This window comes from Glandiceps talaboti, chromosome 12, assembly GCF_964340395.1.
Source record: "Glandiceps talaboti chromosome 12, keGlaTala1.1, whole genome shotgun sequence".
In the NCBI taxonomy this organism is placed as follows: Eukaryota; Metazoa; Hemichordata; class Enteropneusta; family Spengelidae; genus Glandiceps; species Glandiceps talaboti.
The window spans coordinates 2,066,002-2,083,841 of NC_135560.1; the positions used below are offsets into that span (position 1 = coordinate 2,066,002).

At 36.4% G+C, this 17,840-nt stretch overlaps 1 protein-coding gene across 1 annotated transcript in view; it reads right to left on the reverse strand.

Moving 5' to 3' along the window:
- The window catches only part of LOC144442898 (asparagine--tRNA ligase, cytoplasmic-like), a 39,459-nt gene that overhangs the window by 16,948 nt on the left and 4,671 nt on the right, over positions 1–17,840 (reverse strand). The window contains exons 6-12 of the mRNA XM_078132272.1: positions 16,986–17,067; positions 14,452–14,522; positions 13,636–13,722; positions 8,878–8,964; positions 7,736–7,792; positions 7,320–7,360; positions 6,718–6,754 (exon numbers count right to left, since the gene is read on the reverse strand). Coding sequence (XP_077988398.1) covers positions 6,718–6,754; positions 7,320–7,360; positions 7,736–7,792; positions 8,878–8,964; positions 13,636–13,722; positions 14,452–14,522; positions 16,986–17,067 — 462 coding nt within the window. The remainder of the gene's footprint in view (positions 1–6,717; positions 6,755–7,319; positions 7,361–7,735; positions 7,793–8,877; positions 8,965–13,635; positions 13,723–14,451; positions 14,523–16,985; positions 17,068–17,840) is intronic.

Below are 17,840 nucleotides of genomic sequence, written 5' to 3' on the forward strand. Positions count from 1 at the left end.
CTAAGGTAAAATGTGAATTTTTACGACAAAAATGGCAGCCATTTTGGATATTTTGGAGAAAATCAAGAAATGAAATGACATGCATATGCATATTTGATGTTTACTGAAAGTTTCTTTGAAATTAGCCCATGCATATATGAGATACAGGAGTAAATAATGATTATTAACTACAAATATGGCTGTGATTCGGTAAAACTACAAATATGGCTGTCATTCGGTAAAAAGTGATATCAGAACCGAAAAGAATGTTTATATATACTTCTCTTCTTCAATATTACTTGTAAACAACATTTTAAAAGAAATTGACAATATGTAAATATTACAATGTGTCTGGAATTGGATTGATTTTGATAATTGACCCTGAAGGTCACAGTCACAGTCAAAGGTCAAGGTCTCAAAAGATAGCTTGCATCTGATAATATGGATGTAGACAGCTGAATGGAGTTGTCAATGTATTACAGTTTTTGAGTTATACAGTAAATACTGATTTTTAATTACAAATATGGCTGCCATTCAGTCAAATTTGCATATATCAAGAAAGACAAATTGACATGCATATGCACAGAATATTATTTGATGTTAACTGAAAAGTTTGGTTGAAACTGGCCCATGTGTATTTGAAAGATAGAGATGGACACGGATGGACACACAGGACCAACATACTAAAAATATACACATAATATGAAATATTACCACTGAATAGCAAATTACTGTGTGTCTTTACTACACATACTGATATAACTAAATATTAGTCCTTACATACTGACAGCATTCTACTCTTAAAAACCCTTTCACCACCAGTACCCCATATATGGGGATGGCAAAGTTCATTCACCCATGATTCGCCTATCTCACCGTTATGCCGTTTAACGGTAGCTATTGCTGCAAAACTTGCTGCCATGACTAGTTCCACACATGCATATTAGCTATGTTTTGCTTGTCTGCCATTTTGAACACATGGAAGTGAACGGTTTAGAAATAGGACCGAAATGACGAGCGATCGTAATTTTTGTGTGCGTTTTTCGCTGACAAAATCGAATTTCAACATGGCGGAAGTAACCAACGGCTCTCATAACATCTCCTACGATGTCAATTTGTCAACCGTCCAAAGAAATTTCCACTGAATATTACCAGAAATACATCGTTGAATACATGTAGTTGGTCATGGGAACAGTACAAGCATCAGAAGTACCGCTAAGTTCGTGTTATCTCCCAACGGGGAATTTACGGGTGTAGCAGTGAAAGTCGGCAAAATGTGTAACTTGTTGACCCGTAGTCTGCGCCCATACTATCGACTTGGGGCCAATTTTTATCAATGTAAAGAATTAATTTGTTCATATTTCTTTGTGGTATAAATGTTCAATAATGAATAATACCCATACAAGGTCAATTTATACTGGTCAGTGGTGGGTACATTACGCATGATATGAGGATTTTCCGATCTGATTTTTAGCGTGCGTTTTTTTAGGGAAAATTCAAATTTCAACATGGCCGCAACCAAAATCGTCTCCCCTAACATCGTTTACGATGTAAATAACGGTTCTGTTCATGAAAAATTCTGTTTAATTTCGACTTGGATGGCATTTTTGACTACAAGTAGGTGGCTGTATGAACTCGATGTACTCTATGTAACGATCACGTTACAGCGACGTATGTTCAATATGCTAGCTGCATATTTCCGTTGATCGATGTGCATATCGGCAAATACTACCACCTTGCCCATCTGATTTTGGCGCCGATACTACCGACTTATGGACATTTTTTACCAATTTAGAGAATAAATTTGGTGATAATTTTTTGCTGTCTTGTCAAATACTGAATTATATTTACAGAAGCTCACTTTTCAGATGGTCTTGAGGCAATGACTTTAAATATTTTAGTATACTTTCAATGCCAGTGGGGATGGATTGTAGCGTCATAAATGGATTATTGAGCCGTTACTTATTTTTATTCAAATTTAATACGACTGAAAATAACATTTTCTGCCAAATTTTCGCCAATTTTGAACATTGAACCAGTATACAGAAGTTTTGTAGGAACATAAATGTTGGTATTTTGAATTTTGTTTGTGACATAAATATTTTGTTTATTTGTGATGTCAATAAATTAGACAACCTATGTTTGTTTTATTAATATTTTATTACTTTAATCCGTATTTCGGTTGTGTGTGTGATATTTGAAGGTATGGATTTGCACTGACTTCCCATGATTCAGACCACTTGTTAAGGTAGCAGTAAAGGCTATTTTTCTCCAATTTCTTTGTTGTGTAAAAAAATCATAAAAAATGTCAGAATAAAGATATTGCAACCAAACTCGCAGCAAACATCCTTCTTGATATGATTGTTTTAGGAGTATTATTATTTTGCGTTTCTTTATGATTAGTGAAATATGACACCAGTAAATATGAAAAATAAATATTTTTTAATATTTTCATTTCGATCTTGGAAACTACATGATCTTTTAATCATTTCTTTGCATTTATATATTCCTTATAAAATTTTCTAACTTCTCTCGATGGTTTTTGTCGATATCTATCATCGTTTTTGTTAATGAATTTTTAAAACTGTAAATTTCGGTAAAAATGAGTGCTACTTTGGCGACACCTTGTTGTCGAAGTATACCTGCTACGTCGAAAAACAACCGAGAGAAATTTTTTATAATCACGTTTTATCGACCGAAAAGGTTTCATTCCATTGCCATGAGCAACAACGTAGATCGAAAGCTTTGAAAAAGAGATACAAAGGGTGAAAAATGACGTTTTTCGTGTATTTTTAGCATTTTTTACAGTACCTCTTTTGCTCTAATTCGCTGGTGTGTTTGGCATTCTGACATGTTAAGACCCTCTAGTAAACATAAAGATTATCAATATGGCGAGTTCTTTAGTAACGTATACCACATGCTATGCTTACACTAAATGCTCAAAGAAATCGTTATTTTACCGAGATTCGCCATTCAATATCAAAATGGTTTGCTCAGTAAGTAAGATATAGAAGGTAAGAACAAGCGTGAAGGCTCTGTCTGAGTTTTAGCATCTGAGAAAAATAAGAAAAACTCATCGAGGACTGATACCTCCGTCAGAGAGCTACATGCAACACCATGTACCAACAACAAGCTCTGGAACTTGAAGCGAAAGAGAAACTCTAAACACCCAGTATGTGTGACATCAAACTCAGTTCAATACACATAGTAAAAGCATGATTTTGATTCGACAGTTTTGTACGAATAAACATGTCTTCTGTCAAATTAGTTAGTTTTTGGTAATCGCGTACTTGTACAGTGCAAGGTCACCGGAAGTACCGTACTTTGAGTGACTCCCGTACATGTAGTTTTGACTTCCAATTGTGAATTTAGTTTAGACATTCATTTCACTCAGAATAACACGATAAAAACGTCTTGAATTGTTCACGATAGTTAAAATAATATTGATATCGCAGACGTCATTGACAAACAAATTTGTCGCTAGATAAAAACTAGACTTGATTGGTATATCGTTACCACGTAGCAGTAGAGTACACTCGACTTCGGAGCAAGTCGCTGTACCCGAAGGCCGGTCCAATCGGGGAGGAGTACACGTGGAAGCACATGTCATGTGATTGTATGTTGGCGAGTCTATGCCAATTGTTTTTGGTAAATACAGATGGCTTTCGTAAATAGGACAAGTTTGATATTCATCATAAAAAGCTTTAGCTGTTCATACATTCAAGGGGTGTGGATAGAAAATCATTGAAAGATCTTGAACACAAGAAATCGCGTACTTGTACAGTGCAAGGTCACCGGATGTACCGTACTTTGTTGACTCTCGTACATGTAGTTTTGACTTGCAATTGTGAATTTAGTTTGCAGTCAATACGGCGTATTCCGGTTATCGAACTTCCGGTTGTTTCGCAGGAAAGTATCGCGAGAGGGCGCACCATATCTGACAAAGTGAGGGCCAGAATTTTCGTCATGACATCTAATAGTATGGCGATGTATGAAGCTGTCAACAAAATGGGCGTAAAAGAACTCCGTGCATTCATAAAAGAGTGGAAAATTACTACTTCTAAATCTACTAGATATCGCCAGAAATGCTGTCAACTTGGTCTTGAAACACTAGAAAATGATAATTTTCTGAGAGAACGGAAGAGGAGACGAATAGTGGATGTCAAGCATCAAAAGATAGAACTAATCGACAGCGGAAACATTGAAAGTTGGACGGAGGACCTTCGAAATATACCTGATGTAGACATGATAAACATATTTCTTTACCTTACTGGTGTCTGTTGCTGGACAAAAGAACGATTAGAAAATTACAAATCTGACAACAGCTTCCAATCTGATTAAAATCCGATGTAGATGTTGGCTGATCGTTCATTGCTATTTTACCTTCGTTATTTTGCCTGAATTGACCTTCTTGGTACATGTTTACATTTTTTAGCCTGCCTGATCGCCTCCTCTACGATCAGGCTAAAAAATGTAAACATGTACCAAGAAAAATAATATCAGGCAAAATAACGAAGGTAAAATAGCAATGAACGATTAGCCGACATCTACATCGGATTTTAATCAGATTGAACAGCTTCCAGCTACAGTCATTGCAATATTGAGAGTTCGGTCGACAATTACCAAGCCACATGTTTATATTGTAACTGATGTCGCCGCATACGTAGGCCTTTCTTGTTTATTAGAACAGTGGTGTAGCACCACGGGTGAAATCATAAAACTTTGTCCGGAAAAAAACATTTCATGTACTGGTTATAAGTTGGCATAAACATATGTGTATTGATATACTCAACTTTAATATCACACTTTGGTTAGCTTGCTATTCTTCATTCAGGACCATCAGTGTATAAAAAAACCCATTGAAGTCGGCAACGAATCATAAATATTGTTATTGTGATTGATGTAGCACACCGCCCACCCCTTCAATGAATCGGCCTTCCATGTAACGTTTACGTGGTTCACTCATCATACCGTGTCTTATACCGATCTGATTAAAATCCGATGTAGATGTCGGCTAATCGTTCATTGCTATTTTACCTTCGTTATTTTGCCTGAATTGACCTTCGTGGTACATGTTTACGTTTTTGTCCTGATCGGTAGAGGAGGCGATCAAACATGTACCACGCAGGTCAATTCAGGCACAATAACGAAAGTAAAATAGCAATGAACGATTAGCCGACATCTACATCGGATTTTAATCAGATTGGTTTTATACAAGCTGCAATAACTGTAGCGTATATTGTGATTTTGAAGGTTCTTTCCTCTGTTTTTGTACCTTTTTCCGTTCCGATGTTTGACTGGAAGCAATCACTACAATTTCTCCAACGGTAACGCAAATGGACGAGGTCACACTGAAAACGTGAGTGAGATGTCAGTGTACTACCCGTTTCAAAATGTTGCTACTTTTGGGTTTTCCTCACGTTCGAATTGCAGAGCTAAAACTTACGCGAAATATTAGGAGAACGAGAGGTTAATTTGCTATTTCGTTATTTGATGGGCGATAATGCAATATTATAGCGTAAAGTTACGGGGAATGACAGACAATCTTTAGTCAGTGGTTACGATGCCTATAGACTCTATGCTTTGCAACAATGCTCTACAATTCTGGCCCTCACTTCCGGTTCTAAAACAGTGCCCCTAGTGGCCAAACAATCATATCTTTTATCTTTTCGGGGCTTTTTCGATAACCGGAATACGGCGTATTTACCTAATACTGTGTCCCACATGATGAAATATTTTGCCATCCGTTAAAAACAATTCTCGCTTTTTCAAATTTGTGTTACGATCAAAGCAACCAAAATATGAATAATTGAATGTGTAAACATGTAACCTTTGGACTTCAAGCTTTGGGCTAGTATAGTAGTAATTGTGCAACGTGACACGTTAGTATTATGCAGCGAGTAGGTTTTTCTTTTTATATCCGATGACGGTTTCATTTGCAAATTGTTTTAAAGTGGTGTTTCGAAATGCTGTCAGATTATTATTACAGTTTACACCATCATTTGAAGGTCTTCAGACTTAACATATAGGTGTGGGCGTATTCCCCCTAGCTACACAGAAAACTTTCCAATGTTGGGATATTTAATTCGTGTGTAGTGCCTCTAACTATGAATGGATTTTTTTTTTGCGTGTGAAAAATAGTTTCTAGTGACTGCTTCAAGTTTTTTATGAAGTTTTTATATGCAAATTCAACTGACGTCCTGGCCTTTACCGCTACCTTAATAGCTATAAAATTTACCACTGACTTCCCATGATTTAGACCACTTGTTAATAGCTATAAAATTTACCACTGACTTCCCATGAGTTAGTCCACTTGTTAATAGCTATAAAATTTACCAATGACTTCCCATGATTTAGTCTTTTCACTTCAGTACACATTGTACATGACTCAATTTTCTCCTCTTGCCATTTGATGACTTAAAAAATTCAGTGGTTGGGACATGTCCATCTTCCAGTAAATATTGGGATATTCACAAACAAGAGTTTGCTGATCTTTCAAACATTGTGTGTGATTTTGGTTTGATTTGTTCTCTCATCTTGATTTGCTTCTGTCTGTCCCTTGTGACTTAAGTAAACATTGTTTGGTGGTGTTGGGGGCTGGGGGGGGAGACGACACAAACATGCACATGTGATTGGATGACTTTTGCATTTTCTGAGCAATGATGGACAGAAAGAGAGGAAAATCATAATAAGAGATAAGATCAAACCAAACAGAAAATATTCAGGATTTCCTCTTACCTCATAGTAACCCCTACTAAAGTAGTGATCTCGGAAACTGAAAATAGAAAAAAAATAGCAAATTTCACATTTTGACACTTATAACTAAATGGTTTTCAGTCAAATCACACATTACAGATTTTGACTTTAATACAAAAGACTAAAACTCAAAACTTGCACAAAAAAATCTCTACAATTGCAAATACAAGTCACAAAACACAAGATGTAATATAGATTTGGCAAGTGGGGTAATAAGCTGTTGAATTTTTGCAATATATTATAGAAAGTTTATGACAAAAATGTACTATTGATAAACATATTTAGATAAAGAATTGAGTCTATTAATTATTTAAACAGTTCACAGATTCAATGTACAAAGTTTGCCAAAACTACAAGTAGTTCACCAACTTAATGTACAAAGTTTGGTGTTACGTGTTGTATAAAGTCGATGCATGACACAATGATCAACTTACCACTGAGTAACAATTATTAACTTACCACTGAGTAACAATTATCAACTTACCACTGAGTAACAATTATCAACTTACCACTGAATAACAATTATCAACTTACCACTGAATAACAATTATCAACTTACCACTGAATAACAATTATCAACTTACCACTGAGTAACAACAGATCGTATTTTCATTATCTTGGAAAGCTATCAAATAAATCATATAGTAAATATACATTTAGTTCTACAACTTCTAAGTAATGTTGCGACAATTCCAAGAAATACAGTATTGTCAATAAAATGTCTATACTAACATGTGGGCAGAGTTTCTAGTTTGAGTTACTGTCAATTAAATGTATATCATAATAATATACTGGTTTATGGTCCATGTTAAACACTATTGGACTGTAAGATCATGGTTCTCAATATTCTTTATATAATCTTATACAAAGTTAGTTCTTCAATATTTTCATTGTAGTCGTCAACAGAATGGAATGGAATTTTGGGAAAAAACGATATTTGCATTCAGAATGTTTTATAACTTATTGTTGTCTTAGATATGAACATAAATAGAAGACTCACTGTTTCCCCTCTTATCATCATGTGTCTCTGATCCAACTGAACATCAACATGAGATTCCTGTAAGATAATGACAGACCTAAGTACAAACGGTATAATTCCAATGTTAACATCAAAATACAGACACCAGTTGCCTTTCTCGTTTCATGAGGAAAGAATGAATTTTGATTCTGAGCTTTTCTTTTTTGGCTTCTTTCTTTCTATTTTTACAAAAAGTGGGCAATGGTGTCCGTAGACAGATAGCTGAACAGAAAGTGGTGTCCGTAGACAGATAGCTGAACAGAAAGTGGTGTCTATAGACGCACAACAGAACATAAAGTGGTGTCTATAGACACACAGCTGAACATAAAGTGGTGTCTGTAGACACACAGCTGAACATAAAGTGGTGTCTGTAGACAACATAAAGTGGTGTCTGTAGACACATAACTGAACATAAAGTGGTGTCTGTAGACAGAACATAAAGTGGTGTCTGTAGACACATAGCTGAACATAAAGTGGTGTCTGTAGACACATAACTGAACATAAAGTGGTGTCTGTAGACAGAACATAAAGTGGTGTCTGTAGACACATAGCTGAACATAAAGTGGTGTCTGTAGACACATAACTGAACATAAAGTGGTGTCTGTAGACAGAACATAAAGTGGTGTCTGTAGACACATAACTGAACATAAAGTGGGGTCTGTAGACACATAACTGAACATAAAGTGGTGTCTATAGACACACAGCTGATATATTAAATTGAATGCACTGATCTAGGCACTTGGCACTTACCTAAAACCCATATAGGGTGTCACATGGAAATCATACTGGACAATTATATTGGGTGAACCTATGAGGGTACAGAGAATTTGTTTGATACTTTCCAAGTAGGACAACCCTATTGGTATCGAATACATCACCCAATGCAATGGTTGCTTGGTTGCCATCCGACAGAGCAACACTATTAGCCCTATAGGTATACCGATAGTTCTATTGTGGTACCTTGATGTGGTGAATTAGGGCAACACTATTAGCCCTATAGGGTATATATCTATTGTGGTACCTTGGTGTGGTGAATTAGGTTCAACATATTGGTGTCTTGTTGTTAGAACTATGTGGTAACAGTTTTGGTGCATCAAGTAACTTAGCAAAGGTATAAATCTCACCTCATTCAAAACATTGTCTATACCACCAGCTGGAGCAGCAGATACAAGTTCCCAATAGTCCACTACTAACTCATGGCCACCTGGTGCCTAGAATGACAAACATAACCAACACCTTGGTAAAATAATCATTTAGGCAAAATTAATCAGAATCAGAATCAATATGTTGAAGGAACCAATACTGATAAATAATCAACGGAAGAGGAGGGCGAAACAATTCGTCACCCTGCATGGATGCATCCACTGATCTAGCTGTGAACAAATTATTGTTAAAGGTGATTCAAAATGCTCACATTCACTATTGGTATTTTGCTAGACGACATGTTTGTGAAATGTATACTGGTTTTAAAACTTTAAAAAAGCGTCTGCAAACACCTTAAAATGACCTTTTTTCAGTCAGTTACCTTCGGATTTACTTCAAGAGTTTTCGGGTATTTCCGGTCACACCTAGACCACAGGATTTTATGACGTCATAAGGAGACATGGTTAGCACGTAGCCTATGACGAGCGTAGTCAACAGGTGAATAAAACTCAACAGCATTGTGAAAAAATACATTCTACATGTCTTATTAACCAACATTTACTGATATTTACTCACACTTCCTGACTAATTGTCAGTGTCTGTGGGTATAAATGCTAAAATATTATGTCCCCATATTATGGCAAAATAAATCAAAATGGCTAGACTAGATATACATAAACACAAAACAAAGCAATGGTGCACTGATAACAACAGTATTCATGAAGTAGACAATAGACACATCGTTGTCAGCAAGGTGAGTGGTATTATTTTTGTTCTGAATGATTATTATCACTTTTCCTCAAATAACAGAAATGAAAGAAAAAAAAATAGCTGAGTGCCTTTACTGAAAGAAAATAAGAAAGAAATGTGAAAAAATAAACAACAAAAAAACGTTTATACTCTTCTATGATTAAAGTTGATATATTATACATGTGTGTTGTCTGTTTTGTTATGGACAGTACAACCTAAAACTAAATCAGTAGTCTACTTGCCGCCCACACTTGTTGGTACTTACCACAACAGTAAGGATCAAAAAACAGTCAAAGTTCATATTTTTTGATTGGTCTCTTTTGCTTTTTATGACTGACCAACTGAACTTTGGACCTTACAGCTGGCGATTTTAGATAAGCGACAAGAGCAATGTGAAATTCTAGACTTTGCTACAATTCATTCAACTGAAGCATGTTTTCGATGCATCATAAATCACAGCACTGCATCACTTTTGAGTATATCAATGGGTATTAAAAAATGTCATCACAAGAATGTCTACAATGTCTACATGTATGTGCAAAATTTGTTTGTTGATAAATTCTCAGTTTCTTAAAGTTGATACACCAAGTTCAATAATTCTTTCCTATTTCATACCATCGTCACACTTTTTGGCCTGACACTACATGACATGGATAGTTTGGGAAAAGGTGTTAGCTACAGTGTAGCTGTCATCAACACCTGTGGCACTACAATTGGCAGAGTGCTCACTTACTCGTTTTATATTATTTGGTACAGCCCAAACATAAAATAGCACACAACTGTACAGTTTTTAAAATGTTTACCCACACGCTGATCCATGCTAGGTATAGGTATTCATTTGCTGAATGACTGTGCAGTTACCTATCCAACTCTGTTGTTATCTTTGCAATATATGCGATCATTTGGCTGTTGCTATGGGAGTGGTCATATTGCTAGACATATCTGCATACATTTTTTGAATGTTCATTCCCTTGTCTATGAACCCCTGATGTTATCTTTGCAATATACAGGATCATTTGGCTGTTGTTATGGGCGTAGTCTTGATGCTAGGTATATTGCATACATTTTTAAAATGTTTATTTATTTTTCTATTAATCCCTGTTGTTATCTTTGCAATATACATGATCATTTGGCTGTTGCTATGGGTGTGGTCTTTGTTGCTAGGTATATTTGCATACACTTGTTTCTTCACTTGTCTAAGAATCCACGTTATCTTTGTGAAATACACCACTATTTGGCTGTTGCTATAGGTGTGGTCATAGTTGCTAGGAATATGTGCACACATTTTTCTGATGTTTACTCACATATCAAATGATGTTATTCTAAAAAAACATACAGGCATTTGGTTGTTGCTAAGGGCATGGTCATGGTTGCTAGGGCCAATTTATTGAAAATGTATCAAACAAAATCTGCAGAATAACAATTCTAGAAACATCTCACCAAATTTCAGTCACATTGAAGTACTTTTTGAGATATAGATTTTGACCCAAATTCATTGTTAACACCTAATTTGCATATCATTGATAAGATCAAAATGTTTTGAACAGAATCTGCACAATAATGTGACCTCTAGAAACATCTCACCAAATTTCAGTTGCATTGATGAAGTACTTTTTGAGATATAGATTTTGACCAAAATTCACATTCTTAACACCTAATTTGCATATCACTGATGAGATCATTCTATGCTTAATCTTTCTTCATCTATACACTCCCACCTGCATCCCCATTAAATTTCAGCCCAATCTACTCAGTAGGTTTGGAATAAAGATTTTTGACTAAAAAGACACATTTTTAGCTGTAATTTGCATATTACTGATGGGATCATCATACTGTGAACCGGGTAATTATTCGCGCATTTTTAATTTCGCGCAATTTCGCGCTCGACCGTGACCGCGAAATTAAAACTGCGCGGATGTACTTGTGTGCGCCCCCATGCGGCAAGTATTTAACTTCTTTCTTTTTTGTTACAATCACTCCGTATACAACCACACACGGTACACGCAAACACACTGACACACGAGTTTTCAGACAACACCCAATAAAGTATTTGCAACGAAGTTTTACAAAGAATTATGAATCTTTATTTCCAATTTTGCATAGAATCCCAGAGGAGTACTGCTGATAAGACCCTCGCTTCCGTTTTGTAGAACCGTTGTTTGTTTTGATGAAGCACGCATCGATGTTTTCGTTGACCTCGACATGTAGATAATTGACTTTAGCTTTCCCATCGGCATGCAAGGGTAAACAATGCCTTCTGTAAACATGCTATACCAAATCATATACTGTTGTCCTCGCTTGGTACATGTAATTCCGACATCTTTGCTACCTCTGATTTGCAAAAAGATGACTTCAATTCTGGACGACACATTATGTGACTGTACAAACACGTGTGTGGTGTACGTTCCTTAGTTTGCTGTCAGTATACGTAAGTTAACAGTATCTCTCTTCCCATCGCTCATTCCATTTTGGCTGTGTGTTGTGTCGGCATTGATAACACTAATGTACGTGTATCTAAGTAATAAATGCTATTTCTTGCCAATTATTTTGTAATAGACTAAACATTCCATAATCAAAAATACACACCACTCGGTTTCATTTCACCAACATTAAGATGTAACATTTCAAAATTCAAAGACCAACCCTACGGAGAAATGGTATGTGCTATGGTGCGTCTTGTACAATCTTATCTAATGTTATCAGCAATAAAGGAAGTCACGTTGACAGCATGAACAGTCCTAGAACACCGTGGGAGTTTATTTTAGAACATGACAGATATAAACAAAGTCATAAAGCTTTCCGTCAACCGACATCAGAGGCACCGGCTGTTGTTTTGTGTCACTTATCTTGTTGTCTTTACCTAAATTGTCTCTGCTTGAAGCTCACTTCATGCAAGCAACCGCAACGCTCTATATTCCATAGTTGTATTTTTGTTTGCATGGTTGTTCATGCCATTTTATTGATACAAGAATCATATACAGTATTGTAAGTAACGTGTAGCAATCGGATCATTCTCTGTGACTTCGGATACTGAGTATCAAAATGTAACCAACGTGACCTTTTGAACTTCATTCCAAAAAGACGCAAAACAGAGACACTGACGTGATTTGATTAGTGTTTCACCAAACGTGTGACTGTACCATATTGACGCATGTGTGTTGACGGCTCCTGCTTTGAGGCTGTGAGCTACCCAACTTTCGTATTGTGTGATCTGGTAACTTGTTTAGTACATAATTGAACAAATTAACACCTACATTTGTCACAAGTCAACGTGTCACAGTATCTTCGCAGTTGGAAACAATAGAGCACTGCAACTGACGGATGCCGACAGAGCAATACTGCCCATCAATCAGTGTCAAATTTCATTGTTCTCAGCTCAACGTATTGTTTATGTTCACACAAAAAATCCACTGACGGCCTTGCGCGAAAATTAAACTGCGCGTAATCACCGTGATCTCCCAAAGCGCGAAAATAAGACTGCGCAATAATTTTCCGGTTCACAGTATCATGTGCAAAGCAATGGTAAGATCATTTTGTTTTGAAATATTTCCGTAGACATCATTAGAAAAGTCCCACACCAAATACCAAAGCAATCAGTCTGGCAGTTTTTGAGCTTAAGTCATGTGTACACACATGCACACACGCACATATGCATGCACGCATGCACATACGCATGTACATATATATGTGCGTGCGCGCGCGTGCACACACACACACACAGACGACACCGCACCATGCCTATAGCACTAATGAACTTTATCAGTTCAGTTGTGCTAAAAAAAACAATAAATGGGTGCTGAATAATTACTGGAAAGAGGTTGAACACAGTCAGAGTCTCTCACTGGTTGATAAATTTACTCTGGTTATGTCAATAGTCAATGAGGAATTTGTGATCTCTTATTGCCCATAGTGACAAATATTTTGATTGGTTGACAAAGGTGTGCTGCTATTCAATCATTCATTTTTACTTTAGGACATTTTTCACTTACAGATTTTCCCTCAGGAACTTCATGAAGCTGTCCAACCACCATGACTGTACTTTCTGTAGATAGTGTTAATGCGTTATAGGTTTGACACTGCCAATGAAAACATATAATACACAATTAGAAACTTACACAAACATACTGTCCTGTTCTACAGTATAACATGGCTATTTGAGGTCTGGAATCCATACTGTCCTGTTCTACAGTATAGCATGGCTATTTGTAGCCTGGAATCCATACTGTCCTGTTCTACAGTATAGCATGGCTATTTGTTGCCTGGAATCCATACTGTCCTGTTCTACAGTATAGTATGGCTATTGTAGCCTGGAATCCATACTGTCCTGTTCTACAGTATAGCATGGCTATTTGTAGCCTGGAATCCATACTGTCCTGTTCTACAGTATAGCATGGCTATTTGTAGCCTGGAATCCATACTGTCCTGTTCTACAGTATAGTATGGCTATTTGTAGCCTGGAATCCATACTGTCCTGTTCTACAGTATAGCATGGCTATTTGTTGCCTGGAATCCATACTGTCCTGTTCTACAGTATAGCATGGCTATTTGTAGCCTGGAATCCATACTGTCCTGTTCTACAGTATAGCATGGCTATTTGTAGCCTGGAATCTATACTGTCCTGTTCTACAGTATAGCATGGCTATTTGTAGCCTGGAATCCATACTGTAAAGTATAATCGTTATAAATATAAGACTTCACATTGCTCATGGTAATGTGACTAGTAAATGGTATGGTATATACTGTCACATGCTTAAATTCTGAACAGTAACTTGAGATATAGCGGTGAATTTCACCCTCATACTCACCAATAGATCAGAACAGATACACTGTAGATAGCCAGTACCATCACGTAAGATAATAAACATTAGCGCTTTGCCTGCAAAAAAGGATTGTGAGAAATGATTGAACTAATTAACAATACTGGTACTGGTAATAATAAAATATTGTGGTTATAAGAACAGTACGTCTTCACATAGGTGAACCTATGTCTGAAGAAGAAGAAGACAAAGAAAGTTGATATTATCACCAAAACTACATTCAATGGGTGTTTAAAACACTCTTATCATCAAAACTACATTCAATGAGTGTCTAAAACACTATCAACTTTTTTGCTCTTGTCACAGAGCATCATCAGCAAATGAAAGAATGGCATATATATATACATGTTACATACAAAATGTAGTATGTTTTGTAAAGACTGGTAAGCTGGTAAATGTTATCTATATTCCTTTGCCAGAATTAAAAAATAGCAATAAATGGCATTGTATCACAACTGTAGTCTGTGCATCTTAAAAATAGCGCCAACGGCATTGTAGCACAACTGTACAGTTTTTAAAATTGTTTATTCACCTGCTGATCCATACTAGGTATAGGTGTTCATTTACTGAATAATTATTCAGTTGCCAATTAGCCCTCTGTTGTTATCTTTGCAATATATATTTGGCTGTTGCTATGGCCATGGTCACACATTGCTAGACATATCTGCATACATTTATAGAAGGATCATTTTCATTTGTCTATGAATACCTGATATTGTCTTTGTGATATACATCATTATATGGCTGTTGCTATGGGTGTGGTCTTGTCACTAGGTATATTAGCATACACTTTTTTGAATGTTTAATCATTTGTCTATCATTACTGTTGTTATCTTTGCACATACACGATCATTTGGTTGTTACTATGGGTGTGGTCTTGTTGCTGGACACATTTGCATACATGTTTTGAATGTTTGTTTACTTGTCTAAAAATCCCTGTTGTTATCTTTGTGATATACACATACTCAGGCAGTTATCAGTAGGACGGTATTCTCAGCCGTACGTACGTGGACCGAACAACACATTCTCAGTCATGCATAACTTCTAATAAGCCACGAGTTCACCCTTCACCTGCATGTATTTATTCAAGATTGTGTTTAAAAGTTGCAATATATTTAAGAGCGAACTTTATTACATCTGAGAATAGATCTAGCAAAATTCTGGCAAGTCTTCTATGCACGACGTGCATTTGACATGATGCGATGATGTATTTTCAGATGCAAGGAGTATGTACAAGTACACTGCGTGGTTCTAGACTAAGCCTATTTTTAAACATTCTCAACTCAATATCTTGAGCCGTAGCACTAGCAGGTATTGGGTCGGGGTGACTGTCTGTCGGCCTCTTTCTTCCGACAAGGTATAGTGAGCATATGAAAGTACATATGCCTTGATACTATGTATGCCAAATTTAACACCCCTGGAACAGGCCTTTATCCAATGCTGGTATTACTTCAGTTGTGTTTTTGTTTTTGAGAATCTTACAAAGTGAACACAATCCATGTAATCTCAGTCATAATATTGGGAATCTGACTTACATTCCCCAAATACACATCATTTTACAACCATACTTTTACTGTTCGCTTAATCAATCATATTCAATATGTGCGATGACGTTGAGAACAATAGTGTTGCTAAGCATTTGACACTTCAGCTTGACCACCCTCATGTGGTTGCCATGGATTCAATCGCTCACACGGGATCTAATGGGATCTGCTGCGAGACGAAAAATGGCTTATTGAGGACTGTAAAAATCAATGATGATGAAGTCCACTAAAACTGTATAAAAAATTTCAGGACAATATCTTGAGAGATTTTCTAGATACATTTTTTTCTTTTGAGGTATGCAATAGCCAATCGACATACTTTGAATTTTTTTTACCAAAAATCACATTTTTGGTTCCAAATCACACACCAGTATAAGATCATTTTGATTTGAACAATTTCCCAACTAGACACCCAAGGTAATATACATATACCCACCAAATATCATGGCAATCGGTCTAGCGTTTTTTCACTTTAAGTTGTTTACAGAGTGAGACAAACAAACAAACAGACACTTTGTCACGCCTATAGCACTACTGAACCTTATCAGTTCAATTGTGTTAAAAACCACCAATTATGCAAACTAGTAATTAATGTATTGGATGTTTACCAAAATTTAATCAGTTCTAGTGATTCGAATATGAAAGGTGTGTAGCAAGTTTCATTAGAATCAATGCAGTTTTTGAGATATTGTGTCCATAGACAGACACACAGACACAGACACAGACACAGACACAGACACAGACACAGACACACACACACACAGACACACACACACACACACACACACACACACACACACAAAAGCATAACATAATCTCCCCTTACGAGTGGTAAAAACACCGACACTTACTAAAAATATATATGTACATCCAATTCCAACAGCTCGTTCAAGGGGGCAATGATAGGAGGCTGTAAAGATCATTTCAATTCTTTCTCAATTATATAGGAGGAAATGTATGAAAACAGAAACAACATACCTTGTCTGCGTAGTCGATGAACCCATCCCATTAACTTAACACGTACACCATTTCTATTATTCTCACCATCACGAATTTTTATCTACATTAATACAAAACAATAATATTGATTTAAATTACAGTAATGTGTGAACAGTAATTTGTATACAGATACATGTGACTGGCTTGGAATCTACAGGTTGCAGGTTCGAGTCCTGTCGCTGCCTGCTGTTTGTTTCTGAGTGGCTAAAGTCCTTTTTGCAAGATTTGAACCACAACTGTGCCTCAGTCAACCCAGCTATATAATTGGGGACCTAGTAGGATGTAGGTTGCAATGTGAAGGCTTTAATCCTATGCACTTCAATGACTGCAATGGATTCTACGCTCCCCGAGGAGTTAAGGAAGACTAAAGGGCCATTGTGCCATTTTGATCTGAGCCAGGGTTAATAATTGTAAAGCACTTTGAGCACGTGTGGGAAAGTGCTATATAAGAACCCAACATTATTATTATTACTATTAGATACATGTAACACTGTCTGCTAAACAGATACATGTACACATAACACTGTCTGCTATACAGATACATGTACACGTAACACTGTCTGCTATACAGATACATGTACACATAACACTGTCTGCTATACAGATACATGTACACATAACACTGTCTGCTATACAGATACATGTACACATAACACTGTCTGCTATACAGATACATGTACATGTAACACTGTCTGCTTTACAGATACATGTACACATAACACTGTCTGCTAAACAGATACATGTACACGTAACAGTCTGCTATACAGATACATGTAACACTGTCTGCTATACAGATACATGTAACACTGTCTGCTATACAGATACATGTACACG